This window comes from Malania oleifera, chromosome 11, assembly GCF_029873635.1.
Source record: "Malania oleifera isolate guangnan ecotype guangnan chromosome 11, ASM2987363v1, whole genome shotgun sequence".
In the NCBI taxonomy this organism is placed as follows: Eukaryota; Viridiplantae; Streptophyta; class Magnoliopsida; order Santalales; family Ximeniaceae; genus Malania; species Malania oleifera.
The window spans coordinates 28,276,189-28,291,247 of NC_080427.1; the positions used below are offsets into that span (position 1 = coordinate 28,276,189).

The window sequence follows — 15,059 nt, forward strand, 5'->3', positions numbered from 1 at the left end:
TCTTCCAGTATCTATATGGTCCTCTCTTTCTATTCATCAGTTTGAGGATGAAAGGCCGTGCTAAAAGCTAACTGGGGACCCAAAGCTCTCTATAAGCTCTTTCATAACTGAGACGTGAATCGTGGGTCCCGGTCAGAAATGATGGATACGGGCACACCATGCAGTATGACTATTTCCTGGATATACAGCTCTGCCAAACTACCCATGGAGGAATTAACTCTGATGGGAAGAAAATGGGCATTTTTCGTCAAACAGTCCACGACTACCCATATGGAATTTTGCTCATGCTATGCTAGTGGCAATCCTGTGACAAAGTCCATGGAGATATGCTTCCACTTCCATTCTGGGATATAAGGTGGTTGCAATGATCCTGCTAGTCTCTGGTGCTCAGCCTTTATTTGCTGATAGGTCAAACACTGCTCTATATATCAGGTTATATCTCTTTTCATGCTGCTCCACCAGAAGGATTCCCGCAAATCTTTGTACATTTTCATACTTCTTCGATGTACCATATAAAGAGAACAATGCACCTTTTTCAAGATGATCTTTTTAATTTCAGTGTCATCTGGTACACACAAGTTGTTATGAAACCTCAAAGCACCATCATCTGAGATATTAAAATTGGCTCCCTGTCCACTCTGCACTTTATCCCTGATCCTCACCAATTCTACATCTTGCATCTGTGCAATCTTAATTCTCTCGAGCAAAGTTGGCTGAAGTACCAGATTAGTTTTAAATTCCTGATGATTTTCCTCTACCACTTCCATACCAAATCTTTCTAAATCCATTCTAATCTGATGTTATTCCACCACTGCTGATCCTGAGGCACTCCCTGACTTCCGATTCAAGGTATCAGCTACCACATTAGCCTTCCCTAGGTGATAACTGATGGTACAATCGTAGTCTTTAATCAATTCTATCCACCTCCTCTGTTTCATATTCAACTCCTTCTGTGTGAAGAAATACTTCAAACTTTTATGATCTGTAAATATTTCACATTTTCCACCATACAAATAATGCCTCCAGATCTTCAATGTATATACCACTGCAGCTAACTCCAAATCATGCGTTGGGCAGTTCTTCTCATAATGTTTAAGTTGATGAGAAGCATATGCCACAACTTTTCCCTGCTGCATCAGAACACATCCTACCCCTTTTGAGACACGTCAGTATAAATCACAACCATCAAACCCTAATGGAATGGTCAACACTGGAGCAGTGACGAGTCATTGTTTCAGTTCCTGGAAACTTTGTTCACAATTATCATTCCACTCAAACTTAACATTCTTCCTTGTTAGTGGTGCCAGAGGCTCTGATAGCCTATAAAAATCCTTCTACGAACCGACGATAGTATCTTGTAAGACCTAAGAAATTTTTGATCTCTTGAACATTCCTCAATCTCACCTAATTCACTACCGCTTCTATCTTGCTCAAATCTATAGAGATACCATCCCCGGATATCATATGCCCAAGGAATGTAACTTTCTCTAATCAGAATTCACACTTTTGAAGTTTAGCGTACAACTTCTTTTTCCTTAACACCTGTAGTACCATCCTTAAATGATGTTTATGCTCCTCAGAATTCTTCGAATAGACTAGAATATCATCAATGAAAACCATTACAAACTGGTCAAGGTATTCATGGAAAACCTTGTTCATTAGATCCATAAACACCATAGGAGCATTGATCAATCCGAATGGCATAACTAAAAACTCATAATGGCCATACCGAGTTTGAAATGCTGTCTTTGGAACATCTTCTGATTTAATTTTCACCTAATGGTACCAAAATCCTAGACCAATCTTGGAATAGACTTGTGTTCCTTGAAGCTGATAAAAAAAATCATCAATACAGAGGAGAGGATACTTATTCTTAACTGTCAGTTTATTTAATCTTCCTGTAGTAAATACACATCCTTATCATCCCGTCTTTCTTCTTTACAAACAAGACTGGTGCTCCCCAAGGTGATACACTAGGTCTAATAAATCTCTTATCTAATAATTCCTGCAACTAATCTTTTAGTTCTTTCAACTCTCCTGGAGCCATTTTGTAGGGTGCTTTAAATATCCGTGCCATCCCTGAAAGTAGGTCAATGACAAATTCAATTTCATGATCAGGAGGTAATCCAGGTAAATCTTCTAGAAAGACATTTGAAAATTCCCTCACTACCAGAATATCTGCAAGTTTCAAGTCTCCTCCTAGCACCTCCTTAAAACAAGTTATATACCCCTGACATCCCTCAGTATAGTTGATTTTAAAGATTTGGATTGATGGCTTATACTACTAAGCATAATGAAATTAATCTTTGGTTAGTATAAGTAGTTAAAGAATCTAAGCACGTACTCAAATTGACAGGGGAAGCATCTAGACATAAATTCTTATTTTGTTTTGCTTACAAATATGTTTAGCTTAAATCTATCTTTTGAATCGAGTGTGGTATGTGCTTGAATGAATGGTCATTATTGAAAATCATAATTTGAAATATGTTTCTTTGCCACATGTTGTTTGTGTTTGCCATGTGATCCTTGCCTTAAATTGTTTGACATCTTTAGGATCATTGTAGTTGTGATTTTTTGGTTATATTTTAGTATGTGCTTAATGGACAAACCAGAAAGCTTGTACTTACTTGCTTTAAATTAAAATCTTATTTTTCCAGCGAGCAACCCCCAGCACCATTTTGCAAACATTAAAAAGGGGATGTATATTATAATTATGTACGTATATATATTTATCTACATTAACTTTTGGCAAGATCACATTTCAAAACAAACTCTTTTTCCTCTTGCCTCATTATTATTATATACATACATGTATTTCAAAATTGCATAACTTTGAGTATAGTCTTAATTGACTATCATGCTTTTAAAATGAAATGCAATATGTCATGCATATGCGTTGAATGATTAATATTTGTTGCATGCTGAATTTATTTGATAGGATGAGTATATAAGAAATGCACGTAAGAGAACATCATCCTTGAGCTTAATACAAGTTAGCGTGCATGCAAATATACATGAGAATTTAAGTCCCAATTTTAGAATAAATCAGTAAGAACTTAATGCCTAAAATCTCTTGCATGCTAAGTAATACTAAGAAGAATGAACATATGATGGATGTGCTTAAATGAAATTCATTCTTGAGCATAGACGCACTTATGTATGCCTGAGACTATATCAGGGAGTTTAAACCCCATCCTTGAGAAGAGAATTATAACTTACCAAGCTTATTGGGCTTATACTATTAACTGGTTTTACTTTGTGAGTCTGATTTGTTCCATTACTTATACTGTGTTAAAAATCTAATGAACTCTCATAATTAATATCAGTATAAGTAGCTAATAGGTCTAATGCACAGTAGAGATGCTTCTTAGATGTTTCATAATTTGCATAAATTTAGGGGGAGCTCTCAAATAAAATTTAACAAGTCTTAGTAACTAATTTCATTGTTGTCATGTTTTCTTGCCTTAGACTTTGTGAGTGTTGATTATTGCTTGTGTGCACATTTCTTATATCTATAGCATGATCATATTGGGCTTAATGAGTATTAATTATGACTTGTAATGGCCACTTCCTTTGTCCACTTCATGATGATATTGAAATTTATACTTGATTGATGGACCATACTGAACTGTTTGAGTAGTTGTTAATAAACTATTAGGATATATAAACTCAAACAGGTTACATTTATACAGGATTTATTTTGGAAAGTTCGATTTACAAATGGCACTTTGCCGAATTTTTTTTTTAATTTTTTTTTCCAAAATTCATAATGTATAAATGTAATACTTACCCATTGCCTCGAGTGTTAACTCATATTGCCCTTTTTGCTGTTGCCAAAAGGGGGAGAAGTAGGGCAAGTATTTGTCATCATCAAAAAGGGGGAGATTGTTGACCCTATGTGTCATATCTCGATTTTGATAATGATGAATATTCATGTATTTAATGGATATCTAGTTCATGTGCAGGTCTATACTAGCAGATATATTGATGGCACGTTAAAGCTTAAAGTTGGAAGACCATATACATGTTGTACTTTATTTCATTATCATTTAAAGGGTCTGTAATAGTAAATTAGGCTTTGATTGTAATAATTGCATGCATCACCTGCATGATGTAATGTGTAAGCCCAAAATGAAAATGTCCTTAGAAAGACTTTAGGGATTACCTTTCGGTCAATCGAAAGTCGACCGACACCATATTTTTTCGGTGTCTTCAAAAGGACCCAAAAATGACCCTAGGACACTCACCTTTGCACTCATAAATGTTAGGCACTTGATTAGGGTGTTTTTGATTCAAAACAGGACCAAAATGCACTCTTTTTGCACTTTTGGTCAACTGACCAAGGCAATTCATTCTGCCCTGGTCGACCAAAATCGATCTGGGTCAACCAGTTGACCATAGTACGATCGACCGAGTCACCACAGTTCATTTGACCCCGATCAACTGAACCACCTGGGAGTCAACATTTTGTCCTCCCGGTCGATCGAGTAAATTTTGTATTACACCAAACTAGTCGACCTAGGGTCCTCGGGAGTTATCCCAATGGTCTGGTCGACCGAGAGGCTCAGTTCATTTTCCTCTGGTCAACCGAACCGCACGAATTGAAAAATCACCTTCTCCTGGTCGACCAACCAAGTAGTTCAAAAATGGCCCAGTCAAGCGAACCATATGAACTTCGATCGACCGAAAAGGTTTCTGGTCGACCAGACCTCTCGGGTTGCCCTGATTTTTTACCATGGTTAAAATATTTTAAATAGGGTTAAATTTGCTAAAATGTCATTAAACTTTCCTAATAATTCCCAATAGGTCCCTAACAGTTATATTTCATGGGGTGCCTATAAATACCTCTTCATTTGGGAAAATTAGTAACATGATTGGAGAAACAAAGTGAAAAATCTCTCTCAAGCCAAAAATCTCTCTATTGTTCACACACTCTGAAAAACCACTCAATCTTACTTTCTACATCTCTCCAAATCCTTTGTAAGTGTATTGAGTGTTTTGTGCAAAGAGGTTTGCTCTCCCATTCGTGTTTGAGTGATTCGATTTTACGAGAGCAAAACCTATGTTCTCTTAGGGGGCTTTGCTAATAAGCCTATCCTAAGAAGGCTTGTATTGAACTTCCGAGTGTTGCATTTTCGTTGCAATAACTTAAGAAGTTTTGTATTTGTTTTGGGTTGTAAAACATTTTCTAAACTTACTCAAATATCTTGTGTGATTTATATTTGATATACTTGCGAAGAGATATTTGTGTTTGTGATATTAATCTTTGTGCAATATTTATCCACTCACATATTATTTGCTAAATACAAAGATTACATATCTTTTGCAAACTGAGCATATACGCTATATTTGTGATTGAGACATTCTACTGAATGACATACTTAAGACTCATTTGACATCTTGTGTGAACACATTTGATTGAATATTTTAAGATACACAGATCATTTGTTGATACTCTCACGCACTCATTACACTGATAGAAAATACATTTGAGAGTTGAAATATTATACCACACTGAGCTTACATATTAAATCATCTTGTGGTGTATGTGATTGAACGTATTTGGGTACATATCTGCTTTACACGAAAGCACAATCACTGTACCGATATTATTTGATTGAAAATACTATTTTATTTCCAGGCACGAGCCTGAAGAGGGAGATTAACCCTTTGAAATAATCCCGGATTGACTTAGACCCGGTTAGGAAAGCTAGGTGCGCCATCTTGTTAAGGCGTGTAGGTTGAGGTCAGCCATGCTAATTGACCTGGTTGTAAAGGTTGGGGTCAACTCTGTGCTAACTGACCTGGTTGTAATCGATGCCGCTCTATGCTTAACTGAGCCTTTAGTGGAATCCTTGGGCTTGCAAGCCAGAGGCGGGGACGTAGGCACAGTTTGTCGAACCCCGATAACATATCGTGTGTCTGTTTACATTTTCGCACTTTATATTTACTGCACGTATATGTTATGGTATAAATGATGTGCATGATTTAAATTATGCATATTTTATTTATTGGCACATTTGGAACTGCATAGAAAGACCCTAGGTTGTATTATACGACTATCTCATTTAACCTAGGAGATAAAAGTTTAAAATTCCAATTCACCCCCCCCCCCTCTTGGGAATACGCCAATTCTAAAACCGCTATATTTGACTCCCCTCCAAGGGCCCCGACTGGTACCCGCTTGAAAATTAGGAGGCGTAGGCCTCTTCCTCTGGCTCTGTACCCCAGCACTCCTCTGTCTGCTCGCCTCCGCTACGACGGCCTTATCCACCAGTTTTTCAAAATTATGTACCTTAAAAACTGCCACCCATTCATGAATTTCCCACCTCAAGCCTCTCTTAAATTTTCTTGCCTTTTTCACCTCATCTGGAACCATGTACAGGGTAAAGCGAGATAGCTCAAGAAACTTTGTCACGCACTGCTAAACCGTTAGGTGCCCCTGGGTCAAATTCAAGAACTCCTCCACCTTAACTTCTCTAGTGGTGGCGAGGAAGTATCGGTCGAAGAATATTTCCTTAAACCGACTCCAGGTCATGGCTACTAGCATTGGTCTTTGCTCCTCTAGTAATTTCACAACTTTCCATAACCGCTTGGCCTCACTTGTCAACCTGAATATGGCATAGAGAACTCTCTGTTCATCAGCGCAGTGCAGTACTGTCATATTTTTTCAATTTCTTGAATCCAGTTCTCTGTTATAGCTAGGTCGGCTCCCCTGAGAAAGCTGGAGGATTCATACGAGTGAACTGTTTCATTGTACAACCCTGATCAGTGGGTAGGCAGTCTTGTTCCTTAGAATTTTGTGCTATTTATGCCATTACTTACTGGGCGACACTGTGCAGTACTACATCAGAATCACTGCCACCCACAATGGAAGGCCTTGCATCATTACCACCACCTGTGTGTGCATCGCTATTTCCAAGGTCCATCCTGAAATAAAGCGAAAATAGTCCGAGAATCCTAACTTCGTATCACAACTAATACATTAATCTAAGAATCACAAAATCTTCTCATACCACTAATGAACTAATTTAATGTTCAGTATTACCACTCATAAACAAAAAATCAATGATAATTTACCATAGTTTTCCTGAAATCGTTATTTCGGGAAAATCACAAAAACCATCCTGAAGTCTCTGCCTCCAGGCTGCGAGACAAAACCCTAAATTCTCATCTTAATCTCCCTTATTGAATTACTAAAATATCAATCTACCCATTTCTTACCCTTGTTAAGATCCATTCCTATACTCTGGTATTATTTTCCGCTGTACACTAAAGTCTATAGAACTTAGCAACCTAGGCTTTGATACCATAATGTAACAACCCAAAAATTATATTTTTTTTCCATATTGCTAAAAACATAGAATTATTCTGATACCAATAATAACATCTACAATGTCATCCCGGACCTAAAGTGGGTACTTGGGATACCTGTCCATACATACATACTATCTATGCAATGGAAAACTTAAAATACCTGAACCTCATATACAATACCAGAGTTCTACTATCTACATAAATATACATGTGCATCCCTAAAAACCATAAACCATCCTAGGGATTATACAAGGCACATTTCCTAGCTCAACACTTATCCTGAATCTAGGACTGTACCAACACCTCCTATACCTCGGAGTTGGCTCCGCTCGCCTATCTCGATCTCCTAAAATGTTTGAATTTTGGGGTGAGACACCTCTTAGTAAGTGGGATAGAGTATCATCAATGTGTGGCAGTATAAGTTTTGGTGTGTTATAAATATATATACTGCAAGTAATTTAGCTGTAATATATATATATATCATCTGTAACTAATAAATCATGGAAATCTGTACTTTTAAATATAAGCATACTATATCATAATAAATTTTCGTAAGATGTAAATCATCTGCTATAATTGTATAATATTGGACTTTTCCCCTGAATGGATAGTTAGCTGATATCATGTATTATCCCCACATGATCCGATTGTGCAGCCCATAGGTGGGACTTAACAATGGTTGGTTTACCACACTAAGCCAAAACTGACTTGTTTGTAAGTACGATTGGTCTGCCTAGCCTGGTCCGGACTGCCAGGAGGGTACACTACTCATCTCTAGACTCAATTGACTATTCAATTACCAACACTCTATCTGAGATGTATGGTAGCACTAATCTAAACTGATAGCCATGGTGCCGTGCTCTGAACTAAACTAAGCCATCAGGGTTTTGCTATTATATAGTACATTTCATAAATAACTGTAACATAACTCGTTTCATGTTTCTGTGTAAAATCTGTCATATTAAAATTTTTGAATAAACTGTTATATATATATCATATCACGACACTAGGCTAGTTGAGCTGTCATGGCACTAGGCCGGCTGAAATATCACGACACTAGGCTGGCTGAAATATCACGACGCTAGGCCGACTAATTTATAATAGTATACTATATAATATCATATTTTCTTTGATGTCTGTGTCATTCTGAATATCATTATCAAACTGTATTTGTTTTTTATATCATAAAATATTCTGGTCTTTTTATACATACTGTAAAATAATCACACTCATGCCACACGAGTGAGTGTTGCCCAACAATATACTAACTGTCTAGGAAAAAAATTATTTTTGCTGACAAATGATATTAATAACATTTCTAGCGCTTACTCAATCCGAACATTAGATTTCCCAAAACATACATTAATTCATAAATTCCATTCCCATATACCTATATATCTACAAAATCATATAAATATTTTATATAACCAAATACTGTATTTTGAACCAGTAGATTTTCTAAAAATACTTGACATAATCTATCTCTTTACCTGATTCCTGAAGAAAAGCCTGCAGGGATCCTAAAATCATGCCTGCGGCATACACACAAAGCCATGTATCCATAAACCATAATTTAATCAACTCAACCCTAGATAATAGCCATTTAACATTCCTAGGCCCACATACTTCCAACAACTAACTAAACTTTAAAAACAACTTTCTTACCCTAGTTTTATAGTGGTTCCTGGAATGTCTGATTTATGAAACCACTCTAGTTAAATTGCATAGAATCGTCACCAGAATCTCAAAATGACATTTATCAGATGATTCGGTCTTGTTTTGGGAGAGAAATTGAAGAGAGAAGGATGGAGGTCACAGCCCTGAGAGAGAGAGAGAGAGAGAGAGAGAGAGAGAGAGAGAGAGAGAGTGTGTGTGTGTGTGTGTGTGTGTGTTTTGTTTTTTAACAATTAAAATGACTTAACCCCTTTATATAGGCTTGCTGGCACAAGGGAAACTATCATTGGTTCGACCTTTTTAACCAAATAATTTATACTATTTTACCATTACCTGACCACGGTAACTCAAAACCGTCGATGATTTTCTGAGCTCCACCAAAAATGTTGACGGTTCAGCCTTGCACCAAACCAATTTATCCTTTTTATTTCTTATTATTATTATTATTATTATTATTATTATTATTATTATTATTATTATTATTATTATTATTATTATCATTTTCGGGGTCTCTACAAAATTTATTATGGACATCAAGTTATTTGTAGAAATAAATCATGCATGCACAAGCAAAAACAATGGAATTCTCACAAACACATCCATTATATAAGGAAAGCATGCGCTAGAAGCAGACATCATGCTAGAGCACTAAGCAAGCACTATGCACATACAAAAAATTGAAAAACATGTAAACAACGTGACAAGCTATTTACAATATATGAACATTCAATAGATGCATATAGAGTAGGTGAATAGAAAGAGACATGTAAACTAGAAAGAAAAATCTATAAAAAAAACATGTAACAGAAGTAAGAACAATAAAAAAATGCATGCACAATCTCAGAAAGTCTAATAGAATCACTAAGTGAGTTTGAAGAGATTCTATTAGACAATGTGTTGTATTTGTGTGCGACTCTTGTACTTAGTGGGGCTCGTAAACAAAAGAAGAAAAACATATGTGTTGAAGTCTTGTGTTGTGCAGCAGTGACTAGTTGACTAGTGGGTCTTACTAGTCAACTAAGAGATACGGAGAGCCAGTAAAATTCAGAAGTTCTGAGATACTGAGAGCAAAAAATACACTAGTCGACTAGTGCTCTCGGGGCTGTGACAAAAATTTCAAATTTTGAATTTGAACATAGGGATGGTTGGGTATTTGGAAGGAAGCCTCCAAGGGGCTATTAAATATGTCTTTCTGGGCATGTTTTGACAGAAGAGAGATCATTGTATCTTTGTATTGTGTAAATTTCATTTTCATAGTGAAACCTTTGTCGAATTGCTCCAGTGGATGTAGGCATTGTCGAATCACGTATATCTTCGTGTTGTTTCTTATTGCTTTTAGATATACTGCATGTGTGAATTTTATTTAGTGCTTCATTGTTTGTTGCATTCATGATTTCCGTTGTGCTATCCCATACTCGATTACACAATAATTGGTATTGGAGCATTGTTGTTGTGGCATTGAGTTCTTCTTCTGCAAGATTTCAGGTTGTCAAATTCGATCGAAACGGAAACTTCGATTTGTGGCAGAGAAGAGTTAAGGATATACTTGTGTGGCAAGGGATGGTGAAGTCTTTATATGGTGTTCAACCGGACGGTATGGATGAAGCGAATTGGAGAGAATTGGAGGCAAAGGTCATTTCCACAATACGTTTGTGTTTGGCCAACGGAGTGCTTTATCATGTGATGGAGGAGAATTCTCCAGTGGCTGTGTGGAAAAATTTAGAAAGCCAGTACATGTCCAAATCACTTTATAATAAACTATTTCTTAAGCAACATCTTTATTGGCTTAAGATGGTTGATAGTTCAAACTTAAATCAACATATCAATGCATTTAATCAAATCATAAGTGATTTGATGCGTGTTGATGTTAAGTTTGATGAAGATGATAAGGTTTTGATGTTACTAAATTCTTTGCCAGCAACTTATACTTATGAAACTTTAGTTACCACTCTTACATGGGGAAAATAGACTTTTAATTTAGAAGAGGTGACAAATGTCTTGCCGAATTTTCATCAAAGGATGAAAATATGCGATGAAGGAGAAGGACTTGTGGTGAAAGGTAACAATGAGCATGGCAAAGGAAAATTCAAAGGTCATCAAAAAATACCGCAATCAATCCAAGAAGAAAAAGGATATCTAGTGTTATAAATATGCTAAAAAAGGGCATGCTAAATCGGAATGTCCGGATTGGAAGAAAGGAAATGCTGAAAAGCATGAATGGACTTTAAAATCAGCGAATGTGGTTCACAAAGGAAATTTCGTTTGCAGTGAGGTGATGTTCTTTCAGTTTTGTCAGGGTCGAATCACCTTACAGACTCATGGATACTTGACTCGGCATGTTCTTACCATATGACTCCAAACAAGGAGTGGTTAAGCACATATAGGTTAGTGAATTCAGGTTTTCTTTTTAGGGGTAATGATCTTTCTTGTAAGATCATTGGCATAGGAAATGTTAAAATAAAAATATTTGATGGTGCTATAAGAACCTTGAGTAATCTAAGACACATACCGGAGTTAAGGAAGAATTTTATTTCACTTGGCACCTTGGATTGTAATGGCTTCAATTGCAAGTCCAAAGGTGGGGTTAAGAAAATATGGAAAGGTAATCTGACGGTGATAAAAGGGCAAAAGTGAGATGGGAATATTTACACATTGTGGGGAACTACTTTTGTAGGTGGAGCTGCAACTGTAGATACTAAATCTGATGAAACTATCTTGTGGCATATGCGTCTCGAGTATATGGGGGAACATGGTATGAAAGAACTACACAAGATGAAACTTTTGAAAGGTATGAAAATGTGCAAGCTGAACTTTTGCAAGATTTGTGTTCTTGGAAAACAAAACAGGCCAAAATTCAAATCAGTTGTTCACAAGACAGAAGGTATTCTTGATTATGTGCATTCCAATGTTTGGGGCCTGGTTAGAGTAGCATTAAGAGGTGGACATGTTTACTATGTGAGTTTTGTTGACGACTACTCATGGAAATTCTGGGTATACTTCATGTGGCACAAGTCTGATACGTTTGTCATGTTCAAGTTGTGGAAAACTGAAATGGAAAACTAGACGAGGAGGAGAATCAAATGTCTAAGGTAAGATAATGGGACCGAGTACGTTGATTCTAGGTTCATGGAGTTTTGTGAGAAGCAGGGCATTAAGAGACATCTTTTCACCTATGGTCCGTAGCACTTCTATTAGGATAGTGTTGGGATTGGTAACTCATTTTGATCTGCATTTGGAACAAATGGATGTGAAGATGGTGTTTCTCCATGGTGACTTGGAGGAACAAATTTACATGGTACAATTGGAGGGATTCTATGAACCAGGGAAAGAAAATTTAGTTTGAAAGTTAAAAAAATCTCTTTACGAGTTGAAACAGTCTCCTAGGCAATGGTATAAAATATTTGATTCCTATGTGATCAAGATTGGCTACAAAAGATGTGAGTATGACTGCTATGTATATGTGAACAAGCTTGATGATGGTTCTTTTATTTTCTTGTTGTTGTATGTCGATGACATGTTGATAGGTGTTAAAGATTTAACTGAGGTAAATTAGTTAGAGGAACTGTTGCATAAAAAGTTTGACATGAAAGATCTTGGTTCAGCCAAAGAAAATACTTGGGATGGAGATTCGCCAGGATAGAACTGCAGAGAGGTTATGGTTATCTTAGGGCGGTTATGTGGAGAAGGTGTTGAATAGGTTTAGCATGACTGATGCAAAACCGGTATGTACACCTTTAACAAGTCATTTGAAGTTGTTTACTGCAGATTACCCAAGTATGGGTGATGATATCTGGGACATGTCAAAGGTCCCCTATGCTAACGCCGTGGGGACTTTAATGTATGACATGGTGTGTACAAGGCCAGATTTGGCACATGCTGTGAGTGTGATAAGTTTCTTTCTAATCTAGGTAGACAACATTGGGAAGCCGTCAAATGGATCTTTAGATACTTACAGGGTACATCAGATCATGGCATCATGTTCGGCAAGCAACAGGGTAGTCTTTCAGTTATGGGGTTTGTAGACGTTGATTATGTAATGCCCCGTACCCACCATGTGGGGCCTAGAGTGTTATGAGATCAACACACGTCTCTGACACCATTCACGCAGTGAAAATAATAAAATAACCTCGAACATAATACCTGAGTTCTATATTTACATCAACAAACTCATATAATACAACCACATTCTCCATATTACAAAACTTAAATGAAATATATTAAACATAAAACTAAATACATAACCGTTCTGTTAACCACTCAAAAAACTACCCTACCCTGGAGCTTTCTAAGCTCGATCACTTGGAAAAGCTGAAAAGATTGATAATTTGACGGGATGAGACACCTCTCAGTAAGGAAGAAATAAATTACAACAGTGTGTGGATGAAGTGTTTTATATATAATTAAAATATCCATGCAAAAGCATTTATAATCCAATAGCAACCAAGATAACACATTCATAATCACATCATGGTCAATTCGTCATTCACCCAATCATATGTCCACATTCATAATTATTTTTACTAATAATTCCTGAGAATAAGGAAGTCTGCCCGCCCATACAAGTAGATTCGCTCTGCTCTACTGCTAACACCAGGGCACTTACCTTTTTCAGTAAGCCCTTGAGTTATGTATTCAGGTAAAGTCTCCGAGAATAGGGAAGGTCACCCACCCATACAAGTAGCTTCCCTTTACTCTAGTTGTAAAAACCCCAAAAAGAGATATAAAAGATTAGTGGATTGATTTCAAAAAAATAATTAATTAACTAATTAATCGGATTTAAAAGAAAAAGAAAAAGAAACTAATTAATTAAAATTTATTTTTATTTTATTAATAAAATATATTATTATTATTATTATTATTATTATTATTATTATTATTATTATTATTATTATCTCCTGAAGCTTAAAGAAGCTTCAGGAGACCTTTTTATAATAAAAAAAAAATTCATTCATTCATTCTTCTTCTTCTTCTTCTTCTCCTGTACTTTTCTTTTCTTTTCTTTATTTGCTACAACGCAGCTCTCCCTCTCCTCACGTTCTCTCTCCCTCTCTCCTCGATTTCATGACAGATTTTCGCCCGATCGAAAATTTGAAAATACTACTGGACTCCATTCGCCGCTGCTGTCATTTCTACCAGAGCGGATCGGTGGTAGAAGCAACGTAGGCGTATTCCCTGGGGTAAGCAATTTTTCCCTTTTTCTTTAATTTCTTGCAAAATATAAGCCCAATTGATGAACGGACACTACCACGAGAATCTAGGGATGATTCTCTACAAGTCTAGCGGGATGAAATTCTTGTGGGGGGTGTCGGGTCGAAACCCCAAATTTGGGGTACGGGGGTTATTAAGGGGCTTATTTTTAATTAATTAGCATTAATTTAGAAATGCTAAAAATATTAAGCATCTGGTACTGAAGTAGGATTTCTGGAATTTAGGGCCCGGGTGAGCGTCGCGGGTGTAATTTTGGGACCCGCAGGAAAAATTTAAAAAATTAAGTGGGGATGCTAAATAATAGTTTAAATATTAATTTGAGGTATATGGAGCCTAGGGAAGGCTAGATGAATATTATTTTGAAAAAATAGATTAATTATTCTGAGGAAAATGTAAATTACAGGAGTTAAATTTCGGGCGCTAAGGGCGTGAAATTTTGGGTCCTAACGAATTTCTCAGTAGCCAGGTAAGGGAATAAACTAAAACAGTAATTTTTCATGCAAATTATTATTGATTATGAGTAAATTTATTTTCAGAAAAACTTATGTTATATTGTGTATTACGAATGAAATGTACGATTGGGAAAATACTGCTATGATGACTAAAATATATATGTGTGTATGAGGTGCTGGAAAATCACGATTTTAGAATATGAAGTATGACTTTTAACAGCATATGTGTGGTACGAATATTATTTTATGTGAAATGTATTATGATGTGAAAGATTTTACGAACAAAGCGTGATTTCAGGTATTATGAAAATATGAGTTATGTTGTGATGGTTTTGACGATTATGTGATAAATGATGTATTTTCAGAATATATATACCTAAAACATTTTGGTGCGAGGCCATATATTTA

The 15,059-nt window shown here is 36.3% G+C and overlaps 1 protein-coding gene across 1 annotated transcript in view; it reads right to left on the reverse strand.

Annotated features, from left to right (window-relative positions):
• The window catches only part of LOC131167441 (serine carboxypeptidase-like 45), a 46,107-nt gene extending 39,178 nt beyond the window's left edge, over positions 1–6,929 (reverse strand). Inside the window, exons 1-3 of the mRNA XM_058126245.1 lie at positions 6,826–6,929; positions 6,529–6,611; positions 6,227–6,369 (exon numbers count right to left, since the gene is read on the reverse strand). Coding sequence (XP_057982228.1) covers positions 6,227–6,369; positions 6,529–6,611; positions 6,826–6,929 — 330 coding nt within the window. The remainder of the gene's footprint in view (positions 1–6,226; positions 6,370–6,528; positions 6,612–6,825) is intronic.
• Between the last annotated feature and the right edge of the window lie 8,130 nt (positions 6,930–15,059).